The sequence below is a fragment of the Pristiophorus japonicus genome, chromosome 10 (genome assembly GCF_044704955.1).
Source record: "Pristiophorus japonicus isolate sPriJap1 chromosome 10, sPriJap1.hap1, whole genome shotgun sequence".
Lineage (NCBI taxonomy): Eukaryota > Metazoa > Chordata > Chondrichthyes > Pristiophoridae > Pristiophorus > Pristiophorus japonicus.
This window is the reverse complement of record NC_091986.1, coordinates 129,957,941-129,978,975: the sequence shown is the minus strand read 5'-3', so window position 1 is coordinate 129,978,975 and position 21,035 is coordinate 129,957,941. Positions and strand designations below refer to the sequence as shown.

Here is a 21,035-nt window from a genome sequence, read left to right as displayed (position 1 = left end):
AACCCTCTGCGTAAAGAAGCCTCCCCCCACCTCAAATCCCCTCTAAACCTTCCACCAACCACCTTAAAACAATGCCCCCTCGTAATAGCCCTCTCCACCAATGGAAATAGATCCTTACTATCCACTATGTCCAGGCCCCTCAATATTTTGTACACCTCGATGAGGTCTCAGGAAAAAGGTTAGTAATTGCTTTTTTACTTAATTATTTTAAAAATGTGTTGTGGTGATTTTGTTTTAAAGTGTCTTTGGAATGTTTATATGATTTTTTAGTTGATGTTTTTTGAAAAATTATTTTTATTGTTTTTCTGGTGTTAGGCCCAACCCAGAGCCTTGGGGTATATTGTTATTGATTTTTTTTAATTTTTCACCCATTTTGTTTACGAACCGCCCAAATACCCTAAATTGCACATTTTCGCCCAGAATGGGGGTGCAAGGCCCATATTTTTCACGCGGCGGATTTTTTTATTTTTGGGGGGAAGTTTTCGCCAGCGATAATCTTCCCATTCTTAGCGGTCTTTTGGGCGGCGATAGGACGCTGGTGGGCTAATAGGAAATTCTAGCCCAGAGAGACTATTTCTTCCATATGTTACTTATTACAGATCAAGTCTGAATTGTGACTGATTTTAAAGTTCACAGCTGACTAAAATGTTCCACTACACATAGAATTATCTAGTTAATTCTATGTGTAATCATGATGATACAAAGACCTAGATATTTATCTTTGGGGAGGAGTTTCAACAGGACTATACTTTCAGCCGCTCTTCCCTGGAGGCTCTAGCTGAGACCTATTTTCCTGGGCTGGGGTATATTAGATATGCATGCCATTCCCCAAGCAGGATTCCTACCATCCAGAGGGAAGCCACCAGTGCCAGCCAGGAAACTGCAGTGGTGCTACAGCAGGGATGCTGCTGCAACACCCAAAGATCCAATGAAGAACTTAAACGGGCAGAATGAGGTCTCCCACCACGGCCTTCAGCAGATAAGACTGGGCCGTCTGAAGGGGGAGACCCCTACAAGGTTCTCTCACTCCATTTGGGTATTCGCAGCTGTAATGTATGCACCTGTGAGTATGCTCACAGGTTTGTAGAGCTGTTGCCTCATATGCCATCTGGACACACCATGGCGCACCATCTTGCCGTCCGGAGGAGGCGGGGATCCCCAAAGGAGTACACTCTATGCGGGAGTCCTCCCTTTATTTACTGGGGACTTGGCCTGGATTTGATTTTATATGTTTTTAAAGTTTAACTTGTTTTATTGCTGGGTTTTAGTATCCCCTCCCATTTTAGCCAGGGGGCACTTGTATAATTTGTGGTTTAGTGCCCAAACAAAATACAAAAAAAACAAAAAAAAACAAAAGAAAAAAAAAGGGCACTTGAAAAATGTTTGGAGTGTCTCCCCCTTTTAATAAGGGGGCACTTGATTTAATGTTTATTTTGTTTTCTACAAAAGAGTTGGAGTGTCCGCCCCTTTAATCAGGAGGCACTTGAATTAATTGATTTATTGTTTTACAGCCAAAAAGAGTTGTAGAGCTGTTGCCTCATATGCCATCCGGACACACCATGGCGCATCATCTTCCTGTCCATAGGAGGCGGGGATCCCCAATGGAGTACAGTCTATGCGGGAGTCCTCCCTCTATTTATTGTGGATTTGGCTTGGAGGGTGTTGCACGGAGCAATCCCGTGCAATAAATTTGTAAGTTGGTTCATGGACTCCCAGGCCACCTGCAATTTCTGCGGTCTGGAAGAGTCCGTGTTCCATGTTTTTATTGAGTGTGCGAGTTTGCAGCCCCTCTTCCAATATTTGAAGGGGCTGCTTCTCAAATTCTGGTTGCACTTCAGTCCCACACTCCTGATCTTTGGGCACCCTGTGCGGAGGGGAGCAGGCAGGTCGGAAGGCCTCCTCGTAGGATTGCTCCTGGGCATGGCCAAGGGGGTCATCAGCCGGTCCAGGCAGCGGGCGGTCAGGGGAGTCGTTCAGCCTGACTGCCTGCCTCTCTTCCGCGGTTGCATCCAAGCCAGGGTGTCCACGGAGAAGGAACACGCGGTGTCCACCGGTACGCTCGCGGCCTTCTGTAGAGGTGGGCGCTGGAGGTACTGGAGTGCATCATCACCCCCGGCAACCAAATTTTAATTTGATTTTAAATGTCTAAAGTTTAATTTGTTTAAGTTGTCGGTTTTAGTGCCTCCCCCCCCCAGCTTTTAGTCAGGGAGCACTTGTATAATTTGTGTTTTAGTGCGCTCAAAAAAAATATACAAAACACTTGAAAAGTTTTTGGAGTGTGCCCCCACCCCATCCGCTTTAATCAGGGGGCACTTGATTATTAGTTTAGTTTACAAGAAAATAGTTGTAGAGCTGTTGAGTTAGGCGTGTCATAGCCAGTGACGTGATGTTCACAAGACTCTATAAAATCCCAGCCAGTTGGGTTCAGGGGATCCATCATGAGGCAGGTGGTTGTGAACCTGGTGGATGAACTGCAATGTGTAGTGTGATTGTTAAACCTTTGCCAATAAACCAATTAGCTCTTAATAGCAATATGTTGCTATGAATTCTTAAACAAAGAGCCCATGAAGCAAATACATTACAACTGCCGCTTCATGGTGGTAAGTGTGGCAAAGAGCAGAGAAATCTGCCAGGAACATAGGCGCCAACCCTGCCACCATTTACATGTTGCGGGTGTGGAAGAAATGAACAGTCCTGGCAGGAAGAGCAAAATCCCAGTCGACCAGTGAGGTAACAATAGGCCTCAGTGCTCATAAGTTTTGACATTCTCCATTACGATCCCATCTGATTTGGGACAGGATCATGAAGAAGAATGTTATGTATTTAATATTCTTATGAATGACTCCACGAGGTCTAGTATTGTACTTGAGCTGTTGTGACCTTAGTCCCATTTATTGTAACTCCAGAGTGAGGCACAAGCATGGTGGGCAGCCTTTTATACTGGGCCCTGCACACCTAGGCAGGTGACCCTCAGGTCTCCCACCGCAGTGCCCTCTGGTGACACATCTTATATGACTATACAGTTAGTATACATGGTCTACATACATGACAAAGAATTCCTCCCAGAGGCTTTGGCAGATCTTGCTTGTTTACTTACCTTCACTTAACCTTTTGAAAGAACCAATATTATTGACAAAAGGAACTACAGCATATAAAAGGATACAGATAATGTATAATAATTTTCTTTGATTTCCATTTTAAAACTATTCACAGAAAATATTTGTTTTCTATTCTAGAGCATGCGCACAGTTTTGAATAATCATAGAATGGTCAGTACTTTAAAAGCTGACCTGCGTGCTGTCATCAGTCAGGGGCTGTTGAATATCCCCAGCAAATCCACAGAAACATTCAACTGTTCACTGGAAGAAATAGGCAGTAGTTTTGAATGGAAATGTAAGTACATTGGGCTCAATTTTGCCCAAAGCCGTTTTTTGGCGAATTGCCAGAGTTACGCCTGTTTTTCTAGGTCAGAACGACACCAAAAATGTGTGCCAAGTTTCCCCGCTCTATTTTTCACAATTGGCGCCGCGCAGCCTGTCTTGTAGCCTCGGGGAGTGGAGCCTACTCTCTGCACTGAAAAAACGATGCTGTCCCTTCTGCGCATGCGCAGAAAAAAAGGACGTTTATGACGTTATTCCTCAGGGCGCGCATGCGCAGTACAGCTCCCGGTCTGCAATCGGCCATTTTTAAAGAGCCAGTTGTGTGTGAGAACTTTAATTCTCATTGGAAAAATCGGAGCTGCAATACAAGATGCAACCCGGCGCAAGGATCAAGAATTTCTTACAGGATGAAGTGGAGGCACTAGTTACTGTGATTGAGACCAGATGACAGGAGCTTGTCACCAGCAGAGGTCCACCCAAATAAATGAAGAAACGTTGGAACCAACTTGCAGAAGATTACTGTGCAATGGTGACCATCCCGAGGTCTGGAGCCAGTGCAAAAAGTGGCAGGACCTTGGTCAAGTAGTTAGTGTAAGTAATATTTCATTTTTCAATGGAATTGCAATCGCAAATGTGACCGGCTGTATATGTTCCACCCAGCAGAAAGGCACCCTCTCTAAAAAGTTATAATTTCATCTTTGCAGAGGAAAATGGCACACAACAAACGAGCAAGAACTCGAACAGGAGGAGGCCCGGCACATCTGCACCCATTGACACCCTTGGAAGAGAGGGTTGCTGCTTTGATGAGTCCTGCCTGGAGAAAAGCAACCACCACTGCATAAGCTGGGCCCACACTTGAGGGAGAGGGTAAGTCCTGCAAATTCCACAGTCTGACTTTGCTAAATGTTAAGTACTGCACGGGCTAGCCATGCTTCGGTTCATGGGGATGTTTCCGTCAGCTACGCTTCGGTTGATGCAATGTGCTATCATTCATCGTGGTGCTTCAAATGAGCCTGCTGCCTGGCCTGCAATGTGTGAGCCTACTCATGTCACCCACCCTGCCCCCTCCTCTGCTGCTAACCATTTGTCTGTTGTGTTATATTTTGCAGAACTTGAGGCCAACCCTGACGATGCAGAAGAAGATTCAGAGGAGGACGAGCCTGAGGAGGAGAACATCTTCCAATCCCACCTTCCAGACCAAGAGCATGGGGGTGAGGTGGAGGGGGAGGGGATAGGAGAGGGGATGGATGAAGTCCCCACTGTTGTACTCACTTTAGAGGAGGTGCAGGTGCCGCCCTTTGAGGTGCTGGCCCCTTCCCTGAGTAGTGGTATGAGTGTTGGTCAGACATTCCATGGTTTCCCACCGTCCGAGACTGGGGATTCCAGTGGGGTGCAGCGAGGCACACCCAGGGCCCCACCGTCTGAGGCTGCGGGTCCCAATGGGGTGCAGCAAGCCACACCCACGGCCCTATCGTCCGAGACTGCAGGTCCCAGTGGGGTGCAGCGAGGCACACCCACGGTGAGGAGGGGAAGGAGAGCTCGATCGCGCTCTCCTGAGGTGCAGGATCTAACAGATGTGGTTCAGATGATGGCAATGAGTGCGGAGAGCATTGACCTTACCCGATCACTCCTGGACACCATCAGTGGGGTGGGTGATGAGGTATCGGGACTGTTGGGAGAAATAACACTCTCACGAGAAATGGGAACACCGTCCGGGAACATAAAGGAGAGAATATCTCAGTCAGCTGAAACCATGTCAGTGCACATGAGGGACGGAATGTCGCAGGTAGCTGATGCGCTGTCAGTGAACATGAGGGAGGGAATGTTGCAGGTACTTGACACACTGTTGCTCAACATGAGGAAGGGCATGTCACAGGTAGCTGAGACACTGTCGGCGAACATGAGGGAGAGAATGTTGGAGGTAGTTGAAATACTGTCGGGGCACATGGGGGAGGGGATGTTGAAGTTAGCTGCTGCAATAAGGGAACACGCCCAGACCCCGCGCCCATTGACTAAATCAACTGCCACTCCCACTCCAATCCCCGGACCAACCTCTGAAGAGGCCCAAGCCAGGCCTTCCACATTACCGGCTGCACCCTGCCGCCACCCCCACCCTCCCCCCCCATCAAGAAGTGCACATTACCTGAGATGTTCGAAAGAATAAGCTTGGCACCAACCTTAGAAACTCTGTGCCACCACCTGCGAGCAGGGATGGAGTCACCAAGACCAAGCGCAGCGGGCGGTCTTAGAATAAGGTGGAGGAGAGATGGGTGCAGCCTTTCTTTTCTGCTGTTGTTATTATTTTTATTGTTGTTACTGTTGTAACTGTTCAAAATCTAAAAGTTCTTTGCAAATTATATAAATTTACAAGTTTTTAAGTGATCTTAGAGTTTGTAAGTGATCTTAAAGTTTGTAGGTGATCATAAGTGAAAACTTTCATTTTGATACAAGAATATGTTTGTTAAAGTTAAGTTAATTACAAAGAAATTTTTGTTAAACTTTTGAATAAAATATATTTTAAATTATAACTGAATCATTTACATTATTTGTTCCATTATTAACACAATTTTTGGAACTCAAGAAGAATCATTTCCATTATTTATTCGATTATTAATACAACGTTTGAAAAGAGTAATTTCCATCATTTGTTCCATTAACACAACACAACATTATGGAACAGGTCCAAACAGTAAACATGGTCCATGTGGAATAGTTGCCGCTGAGCCTTCAGGCAGCAAAGCATTCATGGATGAGCTGCTGGCGCAAGGCTCGAGCAATCGTTAAAGGGGCACAATGGCCCGCCCTCCTCCGGGTTCAGTTAGTTGCATGGCTTCCCCGTCCTCATGCTCCTCCTCCCCTCGTCATCTGCATCTTCCTCATCATTATCATCAGCCACTCACACCTCAGGTGGGTCTTCTACTACCTTCTGCTGTTGCCTCATGACGGCTAAGTTATGCAGCATGCAGCACACAACAGTGAACTGACTGACAATCTCAGGGGAGTATAGCAAGTGGCCTCCGGAATGGTCCAGGCATCTGAAATGCCATTTCAAGATGCCAATAGTCCTCTCTATTAGGCTGCACATCACAATGTGCGACATGTTGTATTCCCAGTCAGCTTCCGTCCGGGTTATGCGTAGGGGCGTCATGAGCCAGGTGGTGAGGCCGAACCCTTTGTCTCCCAGTAGCCAGCTCTGCCCTTCTGGCTGCTGCTGAAACATGGCAGATATAACGCTCTCGCATAGGATGAACGCATCATGGTTGCTCCCAGGGTATCTTGCATCAACTGACATGATGCGATGCATGTCGTCACACACGAGCTGCACGTTAATGGAGTGGAAGCCTTTTCTGTTCCTGTGCATCTTGGAATCTTCCAAAAGTGCTTACAAGGTGATGTGGGTACAATCAATGCAGCCCTGTACCTTTGGGAAGCCAACAGTCCTGAAGAAGCCCACAGCCCTGTCACACATTGCCTGGGCTGTCGGGGGGAACTTTATGTAGTCATTCCTCCGGGCATATAGTGCAGCAGTCACCTGCCGAATGCAGACATGTGTTGCATGTTGAGAAATGGTGCGCACATTCCCAGTTGTAGCCTGGAATGATCCGGGTGCATCGAATGAAAGTGCAGCTGTAACCTTCACTTCAGTCCCCCTGGCGTTTCTAGGTTGCAGGTCTGCTTTTACCAACTCACAGATCTCAGTTACAACTTCTTTGTGAAAACGCAGGCACGAACACCTGTCTCGATATACCCAACGTGGGTAAAGCCCCCTGTCTATCACCCTACGGGCTCTGAGGTTCGTCATGTGATGACGTCGAATCAATTGTCTCCTCCGCAGCACCATCATGCAAAAGTCTTGCACAAGGTATGGCATTGTCAGTATTGCCCCCATGCTTAAATTTTACCTTTGCAAGAAGCTCAAAACGGCAGGCAGGCAGGACAAAGTTCTTTGTTCTCTCTCTCTACAGGTCTGTATGGACCACACCCAGGTCTGAGCAGGCACAGTGATCGGGAACCCCCCACTCCTCTGCCCCCACCCCGCCCAACCCCCCAGACTACATTTGATGGGTAGTGCAGGCTTCTGATGCCTTCTGATCGCCTTCCAAAGCCCTCACCGCCACCCACCTGGGCTTGATTTGATGAGTAGTGCAGGCTTCTGATGCCTTATGATTGCCTTCCACAGCCCCCCACCTCTCTCCCAGGCTTCTTTTGCAGCCGAGCTCCGAGTCCCTGTGTCCCTGCACGGGACCGATTCTGCTGGGCAACGCTCCGACCCTCCAGCCCTGTTTGCAGATGTTTAGTGGTGGTGTGTCAGTTAAAAAAATATGAAAACTTACAGAGTTCCATCAAACTTCCATTTACTGCGTTATAAGGTAAAAAAAAATGTAATCTTTATTTTGCATATTTAAGTCTTCTTGACTTTGAAAAACTTCGCTGGCTGAAAAACAATGGCGTCTTTCTGTGCCGATTTTTCAACGTGCGCTGCTTTTTCTTAATTCACCAGGTTTCTCGGGAGCGGTCACATATGCCAAACTAGGAGAATTTTTGGGGGGCAATCTTCCATAATTGACAAAAACTGGCACAGACATCAGGTTACTATGACGCGAAAAAAATTAACCTAAAAAAATCGTAACTAACTGAATTACGCTGGCGCCCATTCCTTGGGGAAACTTAAATTTTTTAATTTACGCCAAAAAAACTGCGCAAATCACTGGGGAAATTGAGCCCATTGTTTTTGTTTGATTCTTCAAAGAGATTTCTATGTACAATTTATATAACTTGGTATATGAAAAAAAAAATTGTAGAACATACAAGTGATAATTCACCTAGATCATAATGGATTATGTAATGCACTAGATATGTATTACTAATTTACAGTGACCTTATTTGAGATAAACCAGTGGAATTGATGAATTTCACCTTTTTCAAGTTAAGGGGTTAAAATTCCTTCGGCTGCTATTTTTAATTCACTGATTAATATGCTTGCATCAAATTCTTATGTGTGCTTTTTACATTTCAGTATTTTTGATCACCTTTCCAAAGAAAAAAAGAGTTGCTTTCAAGTGCTGGGTTTTAAAACAAAGTGAATTTGCATCGGCTTAAAAAGGAAGGCCACAAGCTGGAGGCAATTGCCAAAAGTGTATTAGAACCAGACATGGATACTGTTACCCAGGATGATCGGAAATAATAGGGAGGTGTTAGCTCATCTCAGGGGCTCCCAAAAAACATTCCTACCATGGGGGGAATAGAATGCCCCTTCCTGTTGAGGTATGCATGAAGCTAATGGGGGGAGCATGGGTAGTATCTTTGATTGGCAGCTATTCTGGGCAATAACCATGTGGGCAGTCAAGTTTTGTAAAAGAAAAAGTTCACTAAGGCAGACTCAGAAATCAGAAATGCTAGAGGAACAGTTTGAATACTTCTTATATAAATCACTGATGTATCAACCCTCCCCATATCTAGTAGTAACTTGGTCAGCCATAGGAGAGATTGAAAAAGAAAATGTTCAAAAGACACAAGTATCTGGTTCAGATAACAAGGCGATGCTATTGTTTCATCCCTGGGTTATGCAATCGTGCAAGTAAATATAGGCCAATGTGAGTTAACTCCCATAATAGTAAAATGCTCAGACTGCTTAAAGGAGGAACTGACATCACAGAACCTGAGAAGATATCTACAGTAGCCCCAAATTTGTAACAGTGCTTTTAACAATTATATTAAAATAAACTGGTTGACAACTTTGTCAAAATAGCATGGATGGGAATTTGATGTAACTACGTTAACCAGTGCACTGAATATTGCAAGAGACTTTCAACCTCCAATTGTTCTAAATTTGATTTTTACTTCCTTTCATCTGTTCTTTAAATAACATTTCCATGAGCACTACACTACCCATTCATCTGACTACCTGCCCTATAATATTTCCATTTGGTCTAAAGTGGAAATGGATGCTATTATTGACCTGAAAATCCTTCGACCTGCCAGACCAACGCAAGTGCAGTAGAGAAGGGATCCTGCTCCACCACACATCTCTGCATCTGACACTGCTGAAGTAACCAGGCTCAGGGCAGGGTCATTTTATTTAAATATTTTCGGTGGGCACCCGCACCAGTATGGCATATCTTGGATGCCTGTTAGAATTGGAGGGAGGGGGGAGTAAATGCAATGCTGGCAAGTTGCTCAGGAGATCAAGTGGTTCCATTGGTTCTAACATTTTTTAATGCTGCCAATCATTCTGACATTTTTCAGAGATGTCCAGGTCAGAATCCATGCTTGCATATTTAGGTGGGCCCCCTTTGTGCCCGTAAACCACCAAGGAGAACCTGGTGTCCAAATTGCTGAGTGGAGCGAAGTGTGATCCATAGGAATTCATACAGGCGAAGTCATCCATGTTGGCCCAGCCTACTTGTCACATCATGTTCCACCTGCCCCAGGCCCCAACAGAAAATCTTGCTGCCTTCTCTTCTCGGTGGAAACCTGACATTTCTGGATCTTGCCCAATGTTCCTTCCTGTCAGCCCTCTTGCACTGACTTTGCCCCCCCTTCCCCAGGCCCTAAAGAAATTTGGTGCATTACAAGGGTACTGCTATATATTTTTTAAGCATTTAAAAAGGTGGTATAACTAAAAGGAAGTAAAATGTAAAAATGAGTATCTATGTGCCATCTTTCTTGGTTAGCCCTAACTTCAGAAGAATACCACCATCTCCACCAATGAGACTTTCCAGTTTCTTACACCAGCCATCCTATGGCCTCTTTGCATGAAGTTGCCAATTTACTACCAGTCACAATGTAATATTAATTTATAAATATTGGTTACGTGCTGATTATCTCAATTGTACAATTTAAATGACCTATAAATTTTGGGTCTAGATTTTGGAGTTTCTAGTAAGTTTTGAAACATTATTCACAAACCAACTAAGACACATTATCAAGATTTCTTCAGATATGATTTGGAACCCATTAATTATAGTCAGCATTAAAATTAATTCTGGAAAGTAAATTAGGTAAAGAAGCTTTAAAAAAAATGGGTTTAATGACATTAATATTTTTATGAGTGCAGCTAGGAATATTAGTTAGAGTGTTTTTTGTGCTGTAAGTGTAGACTGTTACACCATTGAAATTCTCTTCACATAAATTTTCAAAGAAAGTAATAGCAATAATTAGAATGTGATTTAATGTCATCTCCAAAAAATATGAAAATAGACGTAACATCATTATATATGGTTTATAAAATGGATATTTTTAATCTGAAAATCTGTTATTGAAAAGCATTAATTTCACTGCCCATACTTAAATCTTCTTCACCTGGGCTTGTGCTCACTTGTTTTGTGATATGTATTGGGAAATAATGACAGTAGCATCTCAGAAAAAAAAATGCAAGTATAAACAGCCTAATATGATTTCTTCTTATTGCAGGTTTTAATAGTTTGTTAGCTTTGCTGGATACTGCAGCAGATATTAGAGCTTACTTTCAGTGCGTGTCAACCCTTGTGCATCTCTTCGTGTTTCAGGTAAGTTATTTACTGGAAATAATATTATCATTGTTAAGTATCGAATAACTCCACGAGGCTAAGTACGATGAGTTAGTTCAGGCATGACCTTATTCCAGTTTATTTATTCTCAAAGTGAGGATTCAACATGGCTGCCAACATTATATACACAGCTTGCACATGTCTGCCAGTGACCATTAGGACTCCAACAGTCGCGCCCTCTGGTGGCAGGTAAAATCCAGTTAACATACATAACATCATTTCCCCCAAAGTCCTTGGTACAGGTTGTATTTGCAAGTTGAGACGGTCGGGGCCTACCGCTCCCTTGTTGATCTTCTCAGTTCGAACCCATGCTTGGGTGAGTTAGTAGGACCATTGCTGCAGTCAGTCTGACAGGACTGTCGGGGATGGTAGGTTCGTCTTCGTGAATGACACAAGGGTCAACTGATGGTTGGCTGTGTGTTGGTTGGTCAATGATGATGTCACCTTCAATTTGTTCTGGGTTGTCTGTGAATCGCAGTTTGGTTTGGTCGATGTGCCTCTTGCACATTTGGCCATTTAACAGTTTGACTACAAATACCCTGTTCCCCTCATTGGCCAAAACCGTGTCAGCAACCCACTTTGGACCATGACCATAATTCAGGACAAACACAGGGTCATGAACAGCAATGTCATGTGATACGACCATGCGATCGTGGTACCATTGCTGCAGTTGCCTTCTGGTTTCGACATGATCATTGAGATCTGGGTGTACAAGGGAGAGCCTGGTTTTGAGGTCTCTCTTCATTAACAGTTCGGCAGGAGGGACCCCGGTGAGCGAGTGGGGTCTCGTCCGGTAACTGAGCAGAATGCGGGACAAGCGGGTTTGTAGGGAGCCGTGAGTCACGTGTTTTAGGCTCTGATTAATGGTTTGGACAGCCCGCTCCGCTTAACCGTTAGACGCGGGTTTGAAAGGGGCAGACCTGACATGCTTGATGCCATTACGGGTCATAAACTCGTGAAACACAGTCCATTGACGCTGACAAGGCCATCGGGCAGGCCATGGGTGGCGAACATGGCCCGGAGGCTTTCAACAATGTCTTTGGATTTGCTGGATGACATGATTACGCATTCAATCCATTTGGAGTAAGCATCTACTACCACTAAAAACATTTTGCTGAGAAAGGGGCAGGCAAAGTCTATGTGGATCCTTGACCACGGTTTGGATGGCTATGACCAAAGACTCAGTGGAGCCTCCACAGGTGCATTACTCAGTTGCATGCAAGTGTTGCACTGATACACGCATGACTCTAAGTCCGAGCCAATGCCGGGCCACCAAACGTGAGACCTGGCAATGGCCTTCATCATGATAATGCCTGGGTGGGTACTGTGTAAATCTCGCACAAAAGTTTCCCTTACTTTTTTTGGCATAACAACACGATTACCCCATAACAGACAATCAGACTAAATAGACAATTCATATTTGCGGTGGCTATAAGGCTTAATTTCATCCTTCATTTCCCTGGGAATGGCAGACCAATTTCCATTTAAGACACACCTTTTTACGCTTGACAGTACAGGATCCTGGCTGGTCCAGGTTCTAATTTGGCGAGTCGTGACGGGTGACCCCCTCGCTCTCGAAGGCGTTCATGACCCACAGCAAGTCTGTGTGCTGTGGCATTTCCACCCCGGTTGTGGGCAATGGTAGCCGGCTAAGCGCATCAGCACAGTTTTCAGTGCCTGGTCTGTGGCAGATGACATAATCATAAGTTGATAATGTCAGTGCCCATCTTTGGATGCGAGACGAGGCATTGGTGTTTATACTTTTGCTCTCAGAAAACAATGAAATGAGTGGCTTGTGATCTGTTTCAAGCTCAAACAGAAGCCCAAACAGGTATTGGTGCATTTTCCTAATCCTATACATGCATGCTAAAGCCTCTTTCTCTAACATACTATAGGCTCTTTCAGCCTTAGACAGACTTCTGGATGCGTATGCAATTGGTTGGAGTTTGCCTGATACATTTGCTTGCTGGAGCACACAACCAACCCCATATGATGAGGCATCGCAGGCCAGCACTAACCGCTTACATGGGTCATAGTGTACCAGTAATTTATTGGAACATAGCAGGTTCCTGGCCTTCTCAAAGGCTCTGTCTTAAGATTTGCCCCAAACCCAGTTGTTGCCCTTTCTCAGCAACATGTGCAAGGGCTCTAGCAATGTGCTCAAACTAGGTAGAAAGTTACCGAAATAGTTGAGAAGACCCAGGAACGAACGCAGCTCCGTCACACTCTGGGGTCTGGGTGCATTCTTGATGGCCTCTGTCTTCGAATCTGTAGGCCTGATGCCGTCTGCTGCAATCTTTCTCCCCAGGAATTCGACTCTGGTGCCATGGAAACGCACTTGGAGCGTTTTATAGCCTGAGTCCCACTCTGTCCAGACAGCGTAGAACCTCTTTCAGGTTGTGCACGTGTTCGGTGGTGTCGCGACCGGTGATCAGGATGTCATCTTGGAACACGACGGTTCTCAGGACGGACTTCAGCAAACTCTCCATGTTTCTCTGAAATATAGCTGTCGCCGAGTGAATTCCGAAAGGTATATAAACAGACCTTTATGCGTGTTGATGCACGTCAGTTTTCTCGAAGATTCGACCAGCTCCTGTGTCATGTAAGCGGAGGTCAGGTCCAATTTGGTGAATGACTCCCCCCCCCGCTGCTAGCATTGCAAACAGGTCATCAGCCTTGGGTAATGGGTACTGATCGTGTATCAAGACTCGGTTGATTGTTACCTTGTAGTCGCTGCAGATCCTGACCATGCCATCACTTTTCAACACCCGGACAATTGGACTAGCCCATTCGCTGAACTCGATTGGTGATATGATTCTTTCCCGTTGAAGTCTGCCAGTTCGATCTCGACCTTCGCCCTCATCATGTACGGAACCACCCGAGCCTTGTGATGGACGGATCTTGCATCCGGGCCTGGGTGGATTTGCACCTTGGCTCCCGTGAAGTTGTCGATGCCTGGTTCGAACAACGAGGGAAACTTGCTCAGCACTTGAGCACACGAAACGTCATCCACTGATGATAAGGCTTTAATATCGTTCCAGTTCCATTTAATTTTCTCAAGTCAACTCCTGTCGAACAGCGTTGGGCCATTGCCTGGAACGATCCACAACAATAAATCATGCACAGCTCCATCGTATGATACCTTTACTGCCACGCTGCCAATAACTGGTATGAGCTCTTTGGTGTAGGTACGCAGCTTTACATTGAATTGGGCTCAGTTTGGGTCTTTTTGCCTTAGTGTCCCACAGCTTTTCAAAAGCCCTCTGGCTCATTATTGACTGACTCGCACCCGTGTCCAATTCCATGGATACTGGAACCACATTTAATTTAATTTCCAGCGTTATCAGAGGACTTTTGGTAAAAGAATGTACCCTATACACTTCTTTGTCCTGTGCCTCGGGTTGAGTTGCCTGTGCAGTTTGATCCACGCTGGATCGATTATCCTCAGCCACGTGATGTGTCACAGCACACTTGCTCGGTTGTGGACACATTCACTGAAGGTGCCCCATTGTTGCACAGCCTTTGCACACGTATTGCTTGAATCGGTATTGATGGGCCCGATGATAGCCCCCGCAACGCCAACAAGGCGAGATTTGATTCACCCCCGATGGCAGACTTTGAGCAGTTACAGGGTCGTACGAACGCGGACGAGTAGGCCCTGCCATGTGCAGCTCTACATGCCGACGATATTATTTTATGCACAGTACTTGCCGGTGAGTTTCGATGCTGGGAAGATACCTGTTTCGAGTTTTCGTCCATGAATATGCATGTCGGGCGATCATGATGGCCCTGCTCAGGTCTAGAGATTCAGCAGCCAACAGCTTTCGAAGGATGACCTCGTGGCCAATGCCAAGCACCGAAAAAGTCCCGCAGCATTTCCTCCAACGCAGATCCGAAGTTGCACGGCCCAGCAAGACGTCTCAGGTCGGACACAAATTCCGCCACGTCCTGGCCCTCGGAGCGATTTTGCGTATAGAAACGTAACCTCGCCATGATGCCTTCTTCACTTTAAAGTGGTTCCGAACCAGCGGACACAATTCCTCATAAGTCTTATCCGTTGGTTGAGTCAGTGAGAGTAGATTCTTGATAAGGCATAAATTTTTGACTCACAAATGGCGAGGAGAACCGCCCTGTGCTTAATTGCATTATCGGTTCCTTTCAATCCGTTGGCTATGAAGTACTGGTTGAGGCGATCAGTAAAACCCTCCCAGTCTGCCCCTTCCACGAATCTCTCCAAAAATCCAACAGACATGATTGCTTGAAAGTTCATATTTTTAACTCAACGCCATCTGACACAAAATAATTACTGCATGGGAGTAGAGCACTATACATTAGTGTAAGCCAGGTAGCATAAATAAATCGGTACTTTAAATACTGATCAGAAACAGTATTAATTGCAGCATTATAAACAAAGACCTTTTAGACAAAAACACTTTCAGGCTTACAAATCACAACAACAAAAGTTTAAACTTAAAGAGCACCTTTACTATACATACAAAACACCCAACCCGCCATCACAATTAGGAACATTATCAAAAAGCACACACTGGTAGACCTTCCATGGTATTTCTTACGTGCAGCGATTGAGCTACAGTTACAATTAATTTTCCCCTTCAAATCATCAACAAATGATGATTCGTTTCATCATCAAATTTAATTTCAAGATAAAGAGCACTGCTTCACAACAATGTGTAATACAAAGATTAAAATATTTGCTATTTCAGCCCAGCAACTTCAGAGGAGAAGAGTTCACACAACTAGCCGCGAATTTCCAGCTGAGATGGAACTACTTTCTTTCTGCAATAAGTCGTGCTTTAACACTGTTAAATGCAGAATCCTTTGGTAAGGCTTACCTCTGAGACCAATAACTTGAATATGTCCCTGTTTTTATAAGTACTGAGAGTAAAGAATCATTAAAATATAGAGGAAATTTCCTGTTTATTTTATATTGGTTATTGCATACCTTAAAATAACACTGGCGCGAGCATCTAATGGAAAATTTATTCTACTGATTCTATGATTATATTATGTACTGCTGGGCACCAGGTTAGGTTGCAGGTAGCCTGGATAATGCTGCTACAGGCTGCTTAGTCTTCAGATTGATTATCCTAGCAGGTTACATAGAAACATAGAAAATAGGTGCAGGAGTAGGCCATTCGGCCCTTCGAGCCTGCACCGCCATTCAATAAGATCATGGCTGATCATTCCTTCAGTACCCCTTTCCTGCTTTCTCTCCACAGGTAAGCAACTCTCTGAAGAAGTTTCTCCTCATCTCAGTCCTAAACGGCCTGCCCCTTATCCTAAGACTGTGTCCCTTGGTTCTGGACTTCCCCAACATCGGGAACATTCTTCCCGCATCTAGCCTGTCTAGTCCAGTCAGAATCTTATATGTTTCTATGAGATCCCCTCTCATCCTTCTAAACTATTTAGTAGACCTATTCTGGTTAAAATTAATTTTAAAAGTTCAATGTGATTTTATTTTGCCAGTTTATAAGTGAAACAATGACAATTAAGGCATAGTACACCTTTAATATTTGCAATTATATTTCAGGCTTGTATAATATCACCATTCAATCTAGTGGGCTAACAGAAGAGATAAGCACCGTTTAAATATTGTGGAATAAACCGTTTTTCATCAGAATTAAACTTCCTTTTAATAAATCATGTGTAAAAATGAAACAGATCATAATTTGTGTGTGTGTTCCATTAAATGTTAAGTCTAAATTCACAATGCTAGTTAAGACGCATATATTTTTATTAATTTAAATTAAAGTTATTTATGTATTATAAAAAATAAATATTTTTCCGATTTTTAAAAACGTTTTTTAAATCATGGTTTAAAATAAACTTACCGTAGTGGGGGAGGGTTTTTAACAATAAAATGTGTTTTGTTAAATGTTATTTTATAATGTTTTTGTGTATTTTAAAACTCTTACGCCTATAAAAGTAGGTTATGCACATGCTTTTATCAGGCGCAAGAGTTTTGAGGACATTTGCTAGGCAAGATATGGGTAAATACCGCAATCTTGCCCTTGCAAATGTCCTCGCTCCCGATATAAGGAGGATGTGACACGTCGGAAAAGCTGGTTTTCAGCGCATGCGCATTGTGCGCTGAAAACCGGCTTTTGTGATGCCTTCCCAGGTCCGTACACACTCAGTATGGACCCAGGAGGTCGTAATTTCTGGCCCAGGGTATTCTTAAGGTATTCCTAAAGCTCCCCGCTGGAGTGGAACTAAACTATAGAACCAATGGGAACCTGTTCAACCTTTGGCGCCTCCAGGCTAGATCCAAGGTCATCCCATCCTGTCATCGAACTACAGTACACGTACGACGCTTGCGTCTGCGCACATTCAGAGGCCAAACTTCAAGCCATCGTCAACATCTTCACCGAGACGTACAAAAGCATGGGCCTTACACTAAATATACATAAGACAAAGGTCCTCCACCAACCTGACACCACCACACAGCACTGCCCCCCGGTTATCAAAATCCACGGCACGGCCTTGGACAACGTGGACCATTTTCCATACCTCAGGAGCCTATTATCAGCAAGGGCAGACATCGATGACGAGGTCCAACACCACCTCCAGTGTGCCAGCACAGCCTTCGGTCGCCTGAGGAAGAGAATGTTTGAAGACCAGGACTTCAAATCTGGCACCAAGCTTATGGTCTACAGGGCAGTGATACCCACCCTCCTATATGGCTCAGAGATGTTGTAATGACTCAAGAGTCTTGTTACTGTAAACTGCCTCAGGTGTAAACCTGATCCGTCTTTATTCACGCCCAAAGTACACAGTACCCGTGCTTACATACCAGTGACCGCGCACACGTGCGTACAGCCCGATGACCTCCGACAGTGGCGCCCTCTGGTGTCTGTTGACCCCAAGCATCAATACATAACAACATCCCCCTTTCAAGGTCTTAATATCAGTCTCTTTACAAATTAAGACGGTCTGGGACTTTCCGCTCATGAGTTGATCGTCTCAGTTCAACTTTAGTTCTAGGCAAGCGTTTTGAGTCAGTTGTGAGTGAGGGCTGAGTAACAGATCTGATGGGAGTGGTAATGACCACATCAGAGACTGAAGGTCCAGGTTCAGTAATGACAGCAGAGTCCTCTGATGAATGAACATTGTGTGGGGTATGTAGGCACCTTTAGTAATGACTCCACAAGGCAGGGTATGATGCTTAAACTGTGCAGACCTGTAGTCCTTTATTTGCCGCTCCCGAGTGCCGACAACAAGCTGTGTGTTCCTTTTTATACTGGGTTACCTGCAGTGTGCAGGTAACCCTTAGGTTTCCAGCAGCAACACCCTCTGGTGTACAGGCAAGGTGTGTAGAGTGTAAGGGTACATTCAGTGTTGTATAACAGTGTTACAGACATCACACAGTAAACAGGCATGCATACACAACAACACTTCCCCCCTAAGCATTTTTCATATGCTTATTGTCATGCCCAGGGGAGGTGATCAGTGGTGGGCTATGAGAGATTGTGGTGAGGGTTGTGTGGTTGCCAGGTGTGACCCCTGTGCTTGAGGCTAACCTCGTTCATTTCCCCTCCCTCATACACAGAATATGTGGATGTTACTGTTGTGGGATCCCTCGGGGGGGGTAACCACAGCAGCAGTGGGTGGTGTGTATACACTGTGATGTGGGTAGTTGTGGGCAGGGCCACAAGACTGGGTGGGCTCCTTGTCCACTGTTGTTATGGGGTGGTGGGCAGGGCCACAAGATTGGGTGGGCTCCTTGTCCACCAATTGGGATGAGGGTCAGGTCATCCCAGGGTTTACCAGGGAAGCTAGAGGGTATTGGCCTCTTGCTCCTGGTGTTGGCCCTGGTGGTCAGGGGTTGTAGGGCTGATCTGGTGCAGGTTGCCATTGGTGGTGGCTGGGCTGCCCTTTGACCACTGTCCCTGTAGTGGGTCTGCTCCCACTGGCTGTGTGTGTCCTGCAAGGGGCATCACATTCGTTCCAAAGGTCCAGGCTACATGGTCAGGTAGCCTGCTGGACCTGGGGGTCTCCCACAGGGGGATTCCATTGGCGTCAGCATGGTCCCTGTAGGACCCAATGTCCTTTGGCAGTGTCCTACCGGTATACATGACACCTTGGCTCTGATCACTAATAGTCGAGCCTGCATTATACATTCTAGCATTTGCATCACTTTTGGGTATCCAGGTTTCAACAGACATGGTTACATTAGGCATTTCACAATCTCTATCATTACTGTTAAGCATAATAATCTTGTTCTTAACCTTACTGACACCTGCATTCATCTCATTAGTCACATTAGTTAAACCAGCATCACAATTCATGGTTACATTGCATACATTTTCATACTTTCACCCTTTAATTGCATCTTTAGCTTTAAAGCCGGTGTACTCAAATAATTGAAACTTCCCCTTTAAATTTCTTTGGTTACCGGTCTCCTTTAAGGGAGCCTTCAAATCCGATTGGCCGCTCAGTGTCACGTGATGCTTTTCCATGTTCACTTGTGGTATGGCCGTGGCCATTTTGATTACAAGTTTTTCTCCTTGTGCTGCGGCAGCCATTTTCTGGTCTTGCTGCAGGTAGGCTGTGGTGCTCTTTCCTTCCACAAGTTCGACCCTGGACATTGGGAATCCATTTCTTTCGATGCCATTCACCTCTTGGAGTGTCGCCCCGGCTCGGAAAGTGGAGTTTGGATCCTTGGTCTCAGAGATTTCGCCGGGATGCTATGGGCAGTTGAGCTGGACAGTGGTGGATCCATGTTTGAGGTCGATTGCCGGAGCCCGGAGGCCTGGGAGCAGCTTCGCTTGGACAGGCTGCCATTGTGGTCGATTGGCAGGATTCATCCAAAGTTCTTCAAAGGTCGCTTGGCTCATCACAGACTGGCTCGCCCTTGTGTCGCTCTCCATAGAAACTGGAGCCCCGTTGCCGTCTACTTTCCTCGCCCACGGAGAACTTTCAGTGGAGCAGGTATGAGTTCCATACTCTGCTTCCAGGGGTTGAGCAACTTCACCTTCCTCTGTGTTGGAGCCCCGGTGATCAGCCAACTCATCAGAAACGCGGTGAGTACAGCCTTTTCTGCACATTCTCTGAAGGTGCCCTTTCTCTTTGCAGCCTTTTCATGCATAGTCTTTGTAGCGGCACTGGTGGGCCCTGTGGTTTCCTCCACAGCGCCAGCACGGGGCTAGCCGGTTTGCCCCATATGGCGGACTCAGTGTTGCGGGACTCGGGGCAGCATTTCTGCCTTTAGAAGTATCCATGCGGTGCACTGCACTCGCCGGTTTAGAGTCATGGGTCAGTATTCGCCTGGAGTCGCTGGCCAAAACCATGTCGGCCTGGCTCACTTGAATTGCTTTCTGCAAGGTGACCGTGATGTCAGCTGAGAGCAATTTGTGTAGGAGGCCTTCGTGGCCGATTCCGATGACAAATATGTCCCTTAGTGCTTCATTAAGGTGGTCGCCAAAATCACACGGTGCAGCTAGTCTTCTTAAGTTTGCAGCAAACTTGGCAATTTCTTGGCACTCAGGTCACCGGTAAGTGTAGAACCGGTGCCTGGCTGTGTGGATGCTTTCTTTCGGTTTTAGTTGTTCCTGTATGATTGTTACAAGTTGCTCATAGCTCTTGGTGGTTGTCTTCTCCGGGGCTAGTAAGTCCCTGACGAGACTGTAGATGGTGGGCCCACAACTGCTAAGCAGGATGGCCCTGCGCTGTTCGGTAGTGTAGCCAGTGTGTCCCCGTCCAGGTCGTTAGCTATAAAGAAGTGTTCCAATCTTTCTACAAAAGCGTCCCAATCTTCCCCTCTGTAAATTGCTGAAAGTTGCTGAGGTTAGACATGTTGAGCGTGTAGTTTGTGACCTCGTATTCCCGTCGCCAGATGTGGGGTATGTAGACACCTTTAGTAATGACTCCACGAGGCAGGGTATGATACTTAAACTGTGCAGACCTATAGTCCTTTATTTGCCGCTCCCGAGTGCTGACGACAAGCTGTGTGTTCCTTTTTATACTGGGTTACCTGGAGTGTGCAGGTAACCCTTAGGTCTCCAGCAGCAGCACCCTCTGGTGTACAGGCAAGGTGTGTGCAGTGTAAGGGTACATTCAGTGTTGCATAACTGTGTTACAAACATCACACAGTAAACAGGCATGC

General features: G+C 45.6%; 1 protein-coding gene across 1 annotated transcript in view; it reads left to right on the top strand.

The window, feature by feature from the left end:
- LOC139274621 (DNA-binding protein RFX8-like) overlaps positions 1–21,035 on the top strand; it is a 75,670-nt gene that overhangs the window by 24,230 nt on the left and 30,405 nt on the right. The window contains exons 3-5 of the mRNA XM_070891299.1: positions 3,237–3,393; positions 10,794–10,888; positions 15,634–15,751. Coding sequence (XP_070747400.1) covers positions 3,237–3,393; positions 10,794–10,888; positions 15,634–15,751 — 370 coding nt within the window. The remainder of the gene's footprint in view (positions 1–3,236; positions 3,394–10,793; positions 10,889–15,633; positions 15,752–21,035) is intronic.